At 41.6% G+C, this 15,309-nt stretch overlaps 1 protein-coding gene across 3 annotated transcripts in view; it reads left to right on the plus strand.

Moving 5' to 3' along the window:
• The window catches only part of LOC124798784 (protein kinase C, brain isozyme), a 128,053-nt gene that overhangs the window by 47,413 nt on the left and 65,331 nt on the right, over window positions 1-15,309 (plus strand). For all 3 annotated transcript variants that reach the window (XM_047262324.1, XM_047262331.1, XM_047262317.1), the window contains exons 3-4: window positions 2,565-2,693; window positions 3,115-3,268. In XM_047262324.1, coding sequence (XP_047118280.1) covers window positions 2,565-2,693; window positions 3,115-3,268 — 283 coding nt within the window. The remainder of the gene's footprint in view (window positions 1-2,564; window positions 2,694-3,114; window positions 3,269-15,309) is intronic.

The raw sequence follows: 15,309 nt of genomic DNA on the forward strand, positions 1-15,309 counted from the left end.
TGCAACCTGCATCCTTCTGAATCTGCTTAGTGTATTCATCTCTTGGTCTCCCTCTACGATTTTTACCCTCCACGCTGCCCTCCAATATTAAATTGGTGATCCCTTGATGCCTCAGAATATGTCCTACCAACCGATCCCTTCTTCTGGTCAAGTTGTGCCACAAACTTCTCTTCTCCCCAATCCTATTCAATACTTCCTCATTAGTTATGTGATCTACCCATCTAATCTTCAGCATTCTTCTGTAGCACCACATTTCGTAAGCTTCTATTCTCTTCTTGTCCAAACTATTTATCGTCCATGTTTCACTTCCATACATGGCTACACTCCATAAAAATACTTTCAGAAATGACTTCCTGACACTTAAATCTATACTCGATGTTAACAAATTTCTCTTCTTCAGAAACGCTTTCCTTGCCATTGCCAGCTTACATTTTATATCCTCTCTACTTCGACCATCATCAGTTATTTTGCTCCCCAAATAGCAAAACTCCTTTACTACTTTAAGTGTCTCATTTCCTAATCTAATTCCCTCAGCATCACCCGACTTAATTACACTACATTCCATTATCCTTGTTTTGCTTTTGTTGATGTTCATCTTATATCCTCCTTTCAAGACACTGTCCATTCCATTCAACTGCTCTTCCAAGTCCTTTGCTGTCTCTGACAGAATTACAATGTCATCAGCAAACCTCAAAGTTTTTATTTCTTCTCCATGAATTTTAATACCTACTCCGAATTTTTCTTTTGTTTCCTTTACTGCTTGCTCAATATACAGATTGAACAACATCGGGGAGAGGCTACAACCCTGTCTTACTCCCTTCCCAACCACTGCTTCCCTTTCATGTCCCTCGACTCTTATAACTGCCATCTGGTTTCTGTACAAATTGTAAATAGCCTTTCGCTCCCTGTATTTTACCCCTGCCACCTTTAGAATTTGATAGAGAGTATTCCAGTCAACATTGTCAAAAGCTTTCTCTAAGTCTACAAATGCTAGAAACATAGGTTTGGCTTTCCTTAATCTTTCTTCTAAGATAAGTCGTAAGGTCAGTATTGCCTCACGTGTTCCAGTGTTTCTACGGAATCCAAACTGATCTTCCCCGAGGTTGGCTTCTACTAGTTTTTCCATTCGTCTGTAAAGAATTCGTGTTAGTATTTTGCAGCTGTGACTTATTAAACTGATAGTTCAGTAATTTTCACATCTGTCAACACCTGCTTTCTTTGGGATTTTCTTCATTGTTTTCCCAAAATGAGACATAAACTGTTCTACCAGCTACCTTGCTCATTATGTTCCACAGCTTGTTTGAGTTCCTTACGATGTGTTGTTTTTTTTAGTTTTTCTCTGTTGTTCCCAGATTAGTCAGAAGTGGAATTTTTGAACCAAAACTTTTGTAAAAGTATTCTGCGTAGTACACATACAAACAGATCCATGATCTGTGAACAGTATGATCCAGTGTTCAGAAGACATAAACTGCCTAGTCATTTAATAAACCAATAAGCAGTTTACAAACAATATTTAACATTTCAGATTTCTTAACTGAAAAATTTTTCCTGTATTAGGGTTTTGAACTGACCTAAATCACTTCTTTGATGTATTTTTACCACCTATCAATCATTAATCAGGGTGAAATTATTGTATTTTATATTTTCAGTATCAATATGTTCCTGTGATTCAAATAATAAAGGGACAATGATTGTCTGATGCCAGTGAATTTTGTGGATACTGCTCTTTTGCTGGAGCCCATGCTTCTGACTGTTATGAACATTATTCTTGAGCTTTGTGCATTAGAAATGTGGTGACAGAAATTTTTGTAAAGGAAGACTGAAGTTTGTTTCTACTTGGTGAACAGTTTCCATTTCATAGCTGATATATTCTGCATTTTGATCATAATACTTTTTGTCACCATAAGATGACAACATCTTTCTTTTGTTGTCTTTTGTTTACATTGTTGGCTCTCAGTTGGAAGGAAACTGAAGGGGGTCATTTGTTTTCCAGTTTGCCAAAAATATTGGCACTACCATTCTAAAAACAAAGGGGGAGGGGGAGAATTTGTGATTTTTACTCCCTGCAGTATTTCTTTATCTCTTGTTTTCAGATTTGTTTTCATGTTGTTCATCACTGTGCATCATTGTCAGCATCTCTACTTTGAAAAATTAAAGTGCTCATAAACAGCTCAGCATTTTAAGCAATCATGCACAATGTTTTTATGTACTTTTCTTTAATCTGGACCTGTACTTCCATAAATATCCATCAGCGAACCAAAAGTAAGATGCATACTCGAAACAAGTGAGAAATATTTTTTGTTATATCTAATAAAGGGCAGAATTTGCATAAATCACTTAAAACAAGGTATTAAACAGTTAACAGTAATTAATGTGCAGTTTTCCTGAGTGAATTAATGAGTATACTCTGTTAGACTGTTTTCCCAACAAGTGACTAGAAGAAAATCCTTTAGTATGGCTTAACAAAGACTGGCTCAACAAGTAAAACTTGTCACATTAACATGCAAACATAGACTAACATTATGAGGGATAGTTTTCTGTGTTGAGTGTGTCGAGTGTTGCAGCATGTGACATGAACGTACACAAACGCTGTGTGGAGACGGTTCCTAACCTATGTGGCTGCGATCACACGGAGAGAAGAGGGCGAATTGAACTGAAGATTATCTGTGCTGGCAACAAATTGACTATTGAAAGTGAGTAAATGCAGAAATGACTGGAATCCTTCATCTTTTTGAACTTCCTGATTGAAATTCTGTTCATTGTATTTTCTCAATCTTGTCTTTTTTTGTTCTGTGAAAAATATTATTTTTAATTTGAATTTTGGTTGACAAATATTCTCTTTATAATTAATTGACTGACACTGAATTCCTTGACATCAGCTGTATCTACTACTCGATAATGACATGTGAAAATTTGTGCTAGATTTCCTGCTTATCGTGAATGGGAAATCTGGCTTCAAGTCTTGGTCCAGCGCATAGATATATACCTAATACAGCTGATGTCCATAAATTGCTGTGAGCGAATTAATTTTGAAGTATTTCATACAGCTGTGGATCAGCAGCAGCATCTGTTCTTTCAGACATGCATGAGAGACTTTCTCTTATAAATTTGCAGTTCGCCAAGGCCGAAACCTAATTCCAATGGATCCAAATGGTTCATCTGATCCATATGTAAAACTCAAGCTCATACCTGATACAGACAGCATAAAGAAGAAAACAAAGACAATCCGTTCCTCTCTGAACCCTGTTTGGAATGAGACAATAACATTGTGAGTATTTGTTGACTTGTTAAATTCTGTATTTAAGTGTAAAGGTTGTAAATTGAGAAGTTATTCCATTTTTTGAAGTGGGAATTTAAGTGTATGGCATAATCCACTGATGATGTGTACTCATAACAGAATTAACTGTGCATGTTTCCCTTATTTCCTTTTCCAGATGTTGATCTGTTAATTTCCTTCTTTCTTTATCAAAGAATAATACATTCAGATTAATTATTAGTATGAGAAGGAGACAGGAGAGGATGTAAGAACAGTTAATACTTCTTTGTTTCAAACTAGGCACCTAATGCTACTGTAAAAATTCTCCCATTTCTCCCACTTTCCGCAATCCACAACCTAAGAGTAATTTAATCAATGTATGGCTTTCAGGTCTGCCATCAGATCACATTTTGTAAATCCTACAGTCAGCCGCTCCTGGTCTTGTCATTAGCATTTCTTTCTCTCGATCATGGGGCCTGGGTTCAGTTCCCATCTTGGTCTGAGATTTTCTGTGCGTGAGACTCTTTGGTTGTTTGTGTGTGTGTTTTTTCTTTTTGTCAAACAGATTTCATTTCTTTGTAAATCCCACAGTATCCCTTTGAGGCGACTTCTCAATATTGTCAGATGCTGGCTGTTGGGTATTGCTGGCATGCTTCTACCAACTGATGATGTCAAGTAGTGAGATTTTCAAGATATAATTTGGTGGCAGATCCAAGAGCCGTATGGAACTTTTAGTATCTGATCTGTGCTCATCTTGTCTTGTTACTACCCCTTCACTCTTCTTTGCCAAGGAATCTCATTCCATAACACACAACTGATTCTTGCTTTCTGGCTGTTGTTGGATCTCAGTCTCACTTTATCTTCACCTCACCAGATCATCATCAAAAAGCTTTGTATTTAAATGCAAACATTTTTGGCTAGGCTTTGTGGTGACTGTTATTAATGTTGAATGAAACAAATTTACTGTTACCAGGCGAGCATTGTATGTATTTTATATTCTCCTAACATCTCTGCCACCATCACAGTTTGACCTGCTCCCAGCTAAGATAGTCATGAAGAAGGTGCTAAAACACCATAGCCCAGCTTCCAGAAGTGTATATTTTGTCTGAGCATGTATGTACAGAATGTACACAGTTGAGCCTACATATAAGATATCCCATTCTTCCTATCCCCTATCAATTCCTCTCCCTCCTATAAATCCTCCTCCTCTCTCTTCTCCCTGCCCCCTTACCCACTCTTCACATATTTCCCCACTCCCTTCATGTCCCCATGTCTCCCACTCTCTACACCTATACCCCTCTCCCTAGCCTCACCCCCTTCCCATTTTAAAATTGCTACCCCACACTTTCATAAAAGTTTTTAGTGGGTGTATGTAATACTACAGATACAAATTTTTAACACTACATGCCATTGATGGGGCCAGGAAAATTAAAGATAAAACTGTAACACTTAACTGTGGTTATGAGATGTGTTGGTCCCAGATTTGATTATATTAATGAGAAACTAGCTCTCTCAGTTTTCGCTTTAACATACAAGGCAAAAATTATACAGTCCAGTCAGTCTCCAACTCAGTTTAACGCAAAGAGCTAGCCAGGCAACATCCACTGAGTTCGTATTTACACAGTCCAGTCACATTAATGTGACCAATGCCTCTGTTCAGTGTCAATGTACAATAACTGTTCACAGATGGCAGGTGGCAGCACTAGCAATGGAGGGCACACAAATCGTGTTGGGAGCACAAGGAAAACAGTGCAGTGATTGTCGTAATATGGAAATGGAGAGATTTATGTGGCATCCAAAATGGCATGTTCCTTGGCTTTTAGGCCAAAGGTGAAAGCATTTCCAAAATTGATAAATTTATGATCTGCTTTCATGCTGCTGTGTTTAAAGTATACCGTGTATGGCTGAATAGCGCTATCCAAAATTGGCATCGAGGCAAGTGTGGTGCACCACAGGCCATAGATGGCAGCAGTGAATGGCTGTGCAGATGTGTATGGACAAGTAAATGTGCACCTGTTAAGCAACTGACTGTCAAGATGAACCAAGGGGCTACCAATAGTGTCTCGTCAAAGACCATTCAGCAAATGTTGCTGTGTATGGACCTCTGCAGCAGGCACCTGGTTCTTACACCCATGCTGTTCCTTGGTGACAAAGGCTGGAATTTGGACACCAGCAGTGTAACTGGATGTCCTCTGAGTGGTGAAAGGTGGCATTTTCAGGTGAGTCACATTGTTTGCTCCATCAGACAGCTGGCCATTGGTGTGTATGGCATGAAACATCTAAAAGTAAACAGCCTGCAACAATTGTCAGAATGGTCTGAGCTGGAGAGGGGGAGTGTTAGGCTCTGGGAAGTGCTTTTGTGGCATTCTCTGGGTGATCTCATCATTCTGAAAGGCATAGTAGATCAACAAATGTATGTATCTATCCTTGGGGACCATGTTCACCCCCATACACAGTTTGTTTTTCCTTGTCATTATGGCCTCTACCTCAGGACAACGCAAGACGTATACAATGCACAGCAAATTGGCGCTATTCAAAACTGGAATTAAGACAACTGTGGTGCACCAAGGGCTGTAGATGGCAGTAGTTACATGCATAGTTTGAAGAGCACCAGGATGAGATTACCGTACTCCCTTGGCCACCAAACTCCCTGGATTTAAACTCAATCAAGACTATGTGGGACACCTTCATCATGTTGTACACACAATGGATCCTCAATCGAGAAACCTAGTGCAGCTGGCCGTGGCACTGAAGTCTGCATCACACCAGATTGCTGTTGGTGTTGACCAGAACCTCAGTGACCATGCAAAATGTGGATATTCAGACTTTTGACAGATCATCACATTAATGTGACTGGACTGTGTATAAAAGTATAACAATTAGCATTACGTTATACACCAGTAATGGCTATCACCGTTTCTTTAAAGAATTGAACACCCATGTACAAAGCAGCTAGTTTTTCATGCATCTCAATGTTTACAATGTCATATTGCCATAACTGTATATTGTAAGAGCCTGGGCTGAGAAACCTTACAGTCGCAGGATGGTGAAGCATGTAGCACAGTGGTGAAGGCCAGACGGCACTCTGTGCCCTACTGAAATAGCATTAGTAAGATATATATTTATTCATTTTAAGTGTTACAATTACATCATCATTTCCACGGCTGCAGTGAGGGCAGTGGGCACATCAGCCTCGCAACATGCTGACTCATCCACCTTAGCAGATTGTCAAAGCCGTTGTCTCCATAACACCAGGGCACCATGTGAGGTAGTGGTGTGTGTGTGTGTGTGTGTGTGTGTGTGTGTGTGTGTGTGTGTGAGTGAGAGAGAGAGAGAGAGAGAGAGAGAGAGAGAGAGAGAGAGAGAGAGATGTTGGCAGCTCACAGTGACCAGGTCTAGCAGACTGGGTAGTCAGCAATCTTGAAGGCAGAAATCATCTGGCAAATGGTAGACAGCGTCTCACAGGATCTGCATCATAGCAGGCTCACTGTAACTGAACAGCATAGGGGTAGGAAGCCTGAGTACATATTGCTTTTCATCTGAGGCAATGACATTCTCTTTTGCTGAGGATGACTGCATGTGTAAACATTTTCTGGGCTCATCGACATTCTTGATCACACCTCAGTGTCACAAAAGTAGCTTTCAGCACTTCAACTTGGTGCTTTACACCATGTCAGTGGGCTGATAGGTGCTCTTGCATAACATTTATTCATTTTTGCAGCATCACGCTGTGCTGTCAGAATGATGTTATGGTCGCTCTTCAGTAAGCTCATGTTGCTGCATCAGTGATTCAGACTTCTCACTCGAGCAAGGTGAAGCAATAGCTTCCAGGGTGTGCCATGTTATTTGTAGTATCAGCTCTGCCTGTTTGCGTTCTGGTTGCTGCGTGGTGCACTGACTTCATTTGATTTGGCTTAGTACTAGTCAGAGAAAACCTTAAGAAATCATGAATTTGACCATGACACCTTTTTGCAGCACAAAAGTACAATGATATTATTTTGCAGGTACATTTGGTGGTATATGCAGGTACAGTGTTGCAAATAAAGTTAGTAGTAAAGAAGTTATAAATTAAAATGTCACAAAATGTAATAAGCAATAACTTTCATCATTTTGTTGGGGGTGTCAGTAAGAAAAAGTTTCTAAAAAGTTTGAAATTATGTTCAAGAAGTTAAGTACTCTCATTCACAAATACTGTATCAATATAGCTGTGTATTATGTGTGGCATGAGTTATGCACCCTCAAGACATAACAATTTTAATACTTGATTTATTGTGTTAAACCTTTAATGTAAGATTACATCTCTTAGTGAGTAGATTATGGAGCATTTTAAATTATTACGTTTGGGCAATAATTATATGAAATACTGGGAATAAAATTTTTGTTTAGAAGTTGTTAGAAAGGCAATGTGCAACTGAGATTGGGTGACCGCATGAGTGTTTTAGCTGTTTACTAAGTTGCTGGATAATTCATTTAAAATTAATATTTCTATATTAGAATAATTGTACATTGTTTATAATACTGGACATTGTTTGATTTGTCATTTGTCTTTGAAAAATCATAGTTTTTCTACAAAACTACAGTAATACTGCTTAAAACTCACATTTGGTACATTTATTTTGACTTTCTGGAGTGTCATTGTTGCATCCTTCGTGGGAGGTGTATGGTACAATGAACAGATGTGCCCAGGTACCCAAAAAAATGATAGAACTTCATTACACAGTACTTTAAACAAGTACAACAGAAAACAGTTTCTGAAGTGACACCACTTAAAAATAGTTCTGATCTGATAAAAGTTGACACAAACAGAATAACAGTTTCTTGAATATAGGAGCCTTGCCATGATGCAGATACACCTTCTGAGTTAAGTACCCTCCCCATCCTAATAGGGTAACTCCTCAGGGGGCTCACTGCTCTTCGGTGAGTTTGTGCTTGGGCACCGTGGGACCCTGCCTTTGCAGTGTCTTTTCCTTTCCATGCTGCATGTTTATCCATTTGTTATTTTTTTCACCCCTCTTAGGAAACATGTCTGGGATGTTTTTGGGACTGTGTTCTGCATTTTCAGTAGCCTGACATCAGAACAACCCCTCCACTATTTTCTCATTCTTTTTTCTTTCTTTGGTTCCCTTTACCTATCCTTCCTCCACTTTGGCGTTTGAGAGTCCTCTTTTTCTTCTTCCTCCCTGTGAACTCCTGAAGGCTGGCCCATGCATCTGTTGCATAACAGGTGACTGGGTAATGCATAATTCCCGTCCATGGGTCAACAGGTAGCATTCGCATATACCCCCTGGTACAGGCCAGGTCCAAGTAGAGGTGTTTGCCTGAGCTGTTACCTTCCCAAATTGCCAATTGGACCCTCTGTCAGGTGTTTGTGAGGTGAGGTCTGAGGTATGAACAAGCATATTAGGTGGGTGAGCCCCCCCATCCGAGGGGGAGGGGGGGGGGTGCCATTTGGAAGGAGTATGCCGTCAGAGGCACTGGCAATCATGGGGGATTTTCTCACAGTGAATGTATGATTCCTGCCCGGATGATATGGTGGCTTGAGTTTCGCAATGTACTAACCATTGCACAATGTGGATTTCTAGCACGTCTTTTTGCAGTTGACCATCTCATCACTTTGTCAACCCATGTCATGAATGTTTTTCTGTAGAAATACCATCCTGTGGGCATGTTTTCTGATTTGGGTAAAGCCTATAACACCTGCTGGAGGACTGATATCCTCTGTACTCTCTACACGTGCGGCTTCCAAAGCCACCTGCCCCATTTCATTCAGGAACTTTTAAAAGACCGAGTTTTCAAGGTACATGTAGGTTCTGCCTTGTTGGACACCTTTATCCAGGAAAATGTGTGCCTCAGGGTTCCATTCTGAACGTTTTCCACTTTGCTTTTATGGTCTATCTCCCGCAGGGCACCTCCAGCTCCCTTTTGGTTTCCAATTTTGCCATATATTGCAGTTCTCCATGGACTTGTATCCTTGAGTGGCACCTTCAGTATTGTCTCACTTGTCTTTACTTGTGGAGCATCAACAATGGCTTTCGATTTTCCAATGACAAAATTGTTTGTATGAATTTCTGGCTGTGTAGTGGTTTCTTCCAGTGTCTTTACTTCTTGGACCTGTTGCTCTTCCATTTATTGAAACTATGAAATTCCTGGTCCTCATTCTCAATAGGAAACTTTCTTGGTCCTCCCACATCATACCTGGCGGCCTGCTGTATGCGGTCTCTCAATATCATACATGTCCTCAGCAGTACTTCCTGGGGAGCGGATTGGACCACCATTCTCCGTTTTTACCAGTCCCTAATCCATTTGAAACTAGACTACGGGTGCTTTGTTTATGCATCTGCACATCTGTCCATCTTACACTGTCTCAATACAGTCAACTGTCAAGGCATCTGTTTAGCCACTGGTGCCTTTTACGCTAGCCTGGTTGAAAATCTGTATGCAGAAGCTGTCGAACTACTGCTGTCATACTGCCGTAATTTTCTCCTCAGCAGATATGTGTACTATTTGTTTTCCATGTCTGGCCACCCATCGTGTGCCGTCTCCTTCAGTGACTCCTTTGTTCGCCAGTATGGGGCGCATCCCTCTTCTCTGTTATCTCTTGGAGTTCACTTTCGGCTATTGCTCTGGCAGCTTTACTTAATGCTACTTCCCACTTTTCCGATGGGTGGGAACCCTTCACCACTCTGGCTTTGTGCAGTGGCATGTGTCCATCTTGGACTTCATTAGCTTCCTAAGGACACTACTTCAGACTCGCTCTATCATAGTAAGTTTCTCAACCTTAGCTCAGAACTTTGTGATAGTACCTATGAATACACTGATGGCTCTCAGACTGACCATGGTATCAAGTGTGCCTTGATCATGGACACCGACGATTTCACCCTGTACCACGCCATGCAGTACATCCAGTGACACAGGCTTTTCAATTCTGTCATCTTCTCAGACTCTCTGTGTCCTTCAGAGCCTCTGTGTGCTACGTGCTATACACCATCCATCCCTTAGTGCAACAGCTCCAGAAAAGCTTTCTCTTGCTCACTCATGATGAAGCCATTATATTCTGATCTTCCATTCATGGGAACAAGCTCTGGGGAATTAAACGTCTCCCAAAGGCTTGGCTGATCTCCTCTTGACCCTCTCACTGTGAGGAGATAATTTTAGTTGGGTTGCGTATTGGGCACTGTCTTTTCATCGATCACTGTCTGTAAAGTGGCGCTCTCCCACAACTTTGTGCTCAATGTGTGATGTTCACCTGCTTTATTTCTTCGTTGACAGTCCTCAGTGTTGCTGTACTGTGTTGTTACACTGGCTGAAAAATGGGGGCTGGAAGTTCAACACTGACTCTGTAAATGATGTAGCCAACAGCTGCACAGTTGTGTTTCACAGTTATTTACTTTCACTGGTCACAACCCCCAACATTACACAGTTAATCTGACCATTTCACTATTGGTTAACTTTTGATAAGCCTCATTTATAGTTTGCAGGCAAACGTCAGCATAATGCTACAATAGTTTACCGTTGAACATCTATGAGCAGTAAAAAACTAACTGCACAGTTCTTACAGAATAGTACGTGTGACACTATTGAACAGACACTGTCATTGTTTTAACACACAGCCTGTTTGTGTTACAATTATTTCACAGTTAAGGCATTGTTCCTGATCTAACCTATGCAGGTTTCTCATCTGAAAATCGGCCATGGACTGACTGTTTCAGGACCAAAAATTGGGCCTTTATATCCTCACAATAATAGGTACTGAAACTGTACATTGTTAAAATTAAAACAACTCATTCAGTTAACTGAATGTATCTAAAAAGTCCTCCTCTTTAACAGTTACTTCTATCACAAAGGTTAGGCTGAATTATTTGTTTAAATAATGAAATTAACAGATACAGTTACACAAACATGACAAACCAGGTAATTATTTTGGAAATAAATAAGGCCTGGCATTGCTAACATGTTTTCGAATAGAGACAAATAAGTACCCTAAGAATGGTAGTACTTCTTCTTCTAAATGTTTATAATTAGTACAGAATTTATATTTGTTTACAAGTCAACAACATAATTTAAGTCACGAAACAATTAACTGATTTCACCTTATAACGTAAGTATTAGCTAGGAATAGTCAAAATGAATTAGTAAATTAATTACTTACACTAAACTAAGCACAAAATTAGATCTGGTGCTAATTCTTTAAGTCTGAGGGCCAACCTTTCTCTTTTATGGAGATGCAGATTATACTCATGTATGTTAATGGTAATAAGGCAAAAATGAAAATAAAATGAATTTAAGGAGGCAGATGGCAAAACAAGGGAGAAACCTTGCTTCATCACAGTTGTCCTCAATCTTTGACGGTTCACCATTTCCTGACAGAATGCTCTTTTTTTTTTTTAACAACTTATCTTATAATTTATATTTGTCATCTGAGTTATTGTTCATTTTAGTGAATGATGTGCAGGCTGTTGACTGAATTTTACTTTTTATCTGTCATAGCAATATGGCGAAGGATATTTAATCATTAGTTCAGGGCTTCTGTTTTTATAGCATATTTTATGGCCCTTTTTCCAAGAGAAAGTACCTGTTTGTAGCTGTGTTTCCTTCTCTCAATTGGACTAAATGTGTAGTCACTTTTAACTCCTTTTTCATTGTCCCTTCTACAGTTCTGACATGGGCATGTATGACCTTATTCGTTTTTGCACCCTAATACAAATAAAACTAATAGTGTAGCACTGATGTAGCTTCGAAACATCCATACATGAGCGTAGTCCGTGGCTGAAGTAGTCCTGAAGACCATGCAGTTTGTATGTGGTATGCAAGGCTGTAGGCTCTGGAAAGTGTGAAACCACTTGCATGGTCAACTCCTGGGCCAGAGAACCACAGCTATGAGCTCTTGATGTTGACCGATAGGTGGGCAGCAAACTATAAGGTCAGAAGAATACCAGGAAATCATAATAATGTCACTTGGCTTGCAGAAGGCTGCTAGTGCCAGTGATACTGGTGCTGTATCAAGTGAATGTGGCACCATTAGATACTCCAATGGCTGCTGCAAGCATGATGTTTTGTGGGTGAGTTGCAGGTGCCTTAGCAGGCTGGCAACCAGTAGCACTCTGCTGAGTGGTTGATGACTGTATCTAAAGGTGTCAGTCACAATGACTACAATCAATGTTTATCACGGTTCAAAACTAGCCCACACAGACAGAGTGGTTTAAAATGGAATGAAACTCGTAAACAATTTTAGTTTTTATAAAAGTGCCAAACTTCATATAAATTCTGTAAGTTTGTTATGTAAACAGCAAAGTATCCCATACATTCCTTCTTCAACAAATGATTACAAAGAAAGCAGAAAATCTCCATAATAGCACCCAAAGATGTTAGCTATTCACTCAAAACCCTATGATGACACCGAAAAACTAAAAAGACAATTTATGAATGAAATTTATACATGTATCAGCTGCTTCACTAAACCACTTTATCAGATATTTCAGAACTTTCCAGTCGTGGTAGTTGCATTTCTACCTCTCCACCCTCTTCCGCCCTCTCCTCCCTTTTGCCCCTTCTCCCCCCTCCTACTGTGATGTGTCTTTCCTTTTTCCCACTAGTCTGCCTTCATCTTCTCCTCCAATTCTTCTCCTCTTTCTGCTAACCAGTTCCACCCTTTCTGACACTGAACTATGCTGTTTAACCCCTTACTGTTGCACCCATCAATTGCTAAGCACTTCCATTCATTGTATAGAAGAAGTCCCTCCACATGCGGATGTTTATTTTCCACTTAGGAGTTTTATTGTTTTGAAATTACTGCTACAGAAAGCTGCTGCGTGGGTTGTAGAATGTGTTTGCTGTAGAAGTGCAAATTTTTTTATGGTAGAGAAACCATCCCTCTGGTGGCCCAGTGAACACTTACATGTAGTACCGTATTTACTCGAATCTAAGCCGCACTCGAATCTAAGCCATTCCTGAAAAATGAGACTCGAAATCAAGGAAAAAAAAATTTTCCCGAATCTAAGCCGCATCTGAAATTGGAGACTCGAAAGTCAAGGGGAGAGAAAAGTTTTAGGCCATCTCCAAATCAAAACAAATTTGGTGTATTGTAATATGAGACACAATTAAGGTCGAATGAATGACGATACAGCTACAGTAGTTTGGTTCGAGTCGTAAGCTTAGCAGTTAAGGTTTACCAGGTAGCCATGGCTACGCGTCAGGCGCTCCGTCTGTATTTATATGGGTACCCTTCCTTTTTCACGCGCTTCACCTGGTTTGAATTGATTGCTTATTTTTCTTTGATCTGATAAGCACCATTTTCTAAGCTGAAAATGCATTGCTGTACTGTGTCATGCATTCTGATAGTGCGTGTTTACGGCCTGTCGCCGCTCGCGGCATGGCTTGCTTTTGCGCGTGCTACCACTGCTTACAATTAAAAAGAAAAGAGAGGAATCGTTTCATTAGTGAAACAATTGCAAGAGACTGCTATTTGTTGTTACTTACACTACTGCTTTCTACCCCCCTGCGGGTCCGGGGTAAGAATAGGCCCAAGGTATTCCTGCCTGTCGTAAGAGGCTACTAAAAGGAGTTTCAACCATTTCAGTCTCCTCGTAGTAGGTCCCCCTTGGGGTTTGACCTCCATTTTTCGAAATTCTAGAGAAGTACGAGCCTTTTGGGGAAGGACGCCTTACGTGGTGTATCACTGGTCCTCAGTGCACTAAGACCTTGGCATTCAGCATTGTAACGGCGTTGTAACCACACCCACTATTCCTCAAATTGGGCCTAATCGCCTGATGGGTTGCACAAGTTACGCCCATAGTGTGTCCCCATCTGCACCTAAGATCATGATGAACTTTCCATGGCACCCGAAATCCAGCACGGTAGCCAGCCCGTTGTGGTGGGGTCGTCATGTACCCTGGAGGTTGTAGCCCCCTGACAACACAGGGATCGTACTGCCAATACCTGAGCTGCACCCTCCCCACATCGGCCAAGGAGTAGATGCCCGTCTCCTTGGGGCATCAGGACTCCCGGCAACGGTCATCCTGCCTGGTGGCCCTTGCTGAGGCTGGGTGGCGCCCGTGGGGAGAGCCCCTGGTCGAAGTGGGTGGTATTGGGCCGGACGTTTCGCAGATGAAACGTCAACATGTATCAGGTTGATCTGCGGCCGAGTCTTTTAAAAAGAAAGGTACTGTCTCTGGTTCTGGTTCTCCTGCCCTTTCCCCCGTGGCCACTCCCTGGGAGGAAGGACAGGCCCACCGGCTTGGGGCGAAGTACTTCCCCCGCTATTTAGTCTGTTCTCGGACCGATGGGGGGACGTTCACCACCTCCAAGCCCATGTTCTTTGTCCAGCACATCGAGGACATCTTCGGGGAAATCGAGGCTCTCAGTAAAATGCGTTCGGGGTCCGTTCTTATAAAGACCACCTCCGCCACACAGTCGGCGGGGCTTCAGGCGTGTGACCGACTAGGGGACATCCCAGTGTCCATTGTCCCGCATCTGGCCCTGAATAGGACGCAGGGGGTTATTTTTCATCGGGACCTCCTGCTGCAATCTGATGAGGAGCTCAGGGCCAGCCTGGAGCGCCGAGGCATGCATTTCGTCCAGCGAGTCCAGCACGGCCACAAAGACCGTCGCATCGACACCGGGGCCTTTATCCTTGCCTTCGAGGGGGACGTTCTCCCAGACAAGGTAAAGGTGATGTGCTACCGGTGCGACGTGCGACCTTACGTCCCGCCTCCTATGCGCTGCTTTCGGTGTTTGCGCTTTGGGCACATGTCGTCACGGTGTGAGGCTGAGCCCCTTTGTGGCGATTGTGGACGTCCTCTTCGTGAGGAACATACATGCACCCCGCCACCTCGGTGCGTCAATTGTCCTGGCATCCACTCACCTACATCTTTAGACTTCCCCGCGTATCAGATGGAGAAGAAGATTCAAGAATTAAAAACTTTGGATTGTCTCTCTTATTCTGAGGCCACGAAGAAGTATGACCACCTCCATCCCGTGACATTGACAACTTCGTTTGCCTCAGTTGTGTCCACTCCTTCCACAGTATCCTCACCCCTATCCTGTCCACCCTCCAC

This window comes from Schistocerca piceifrons, chromosome 1, assembly GCF_021461385.2.
Source record: "Schistocerca piceifrons isolate TAMUIC-IGC-003096 chromosome 1, iqSchPice1.1, whole genome shotgun sequence".
Classification (NCBI taxonomy): domain Eukaryota; kingdom Metazoa; phylum Arthropoda; class Insecta; order Orthoptera; family Acrididae; genus Schistocerca; species Schistocerca piceifrons.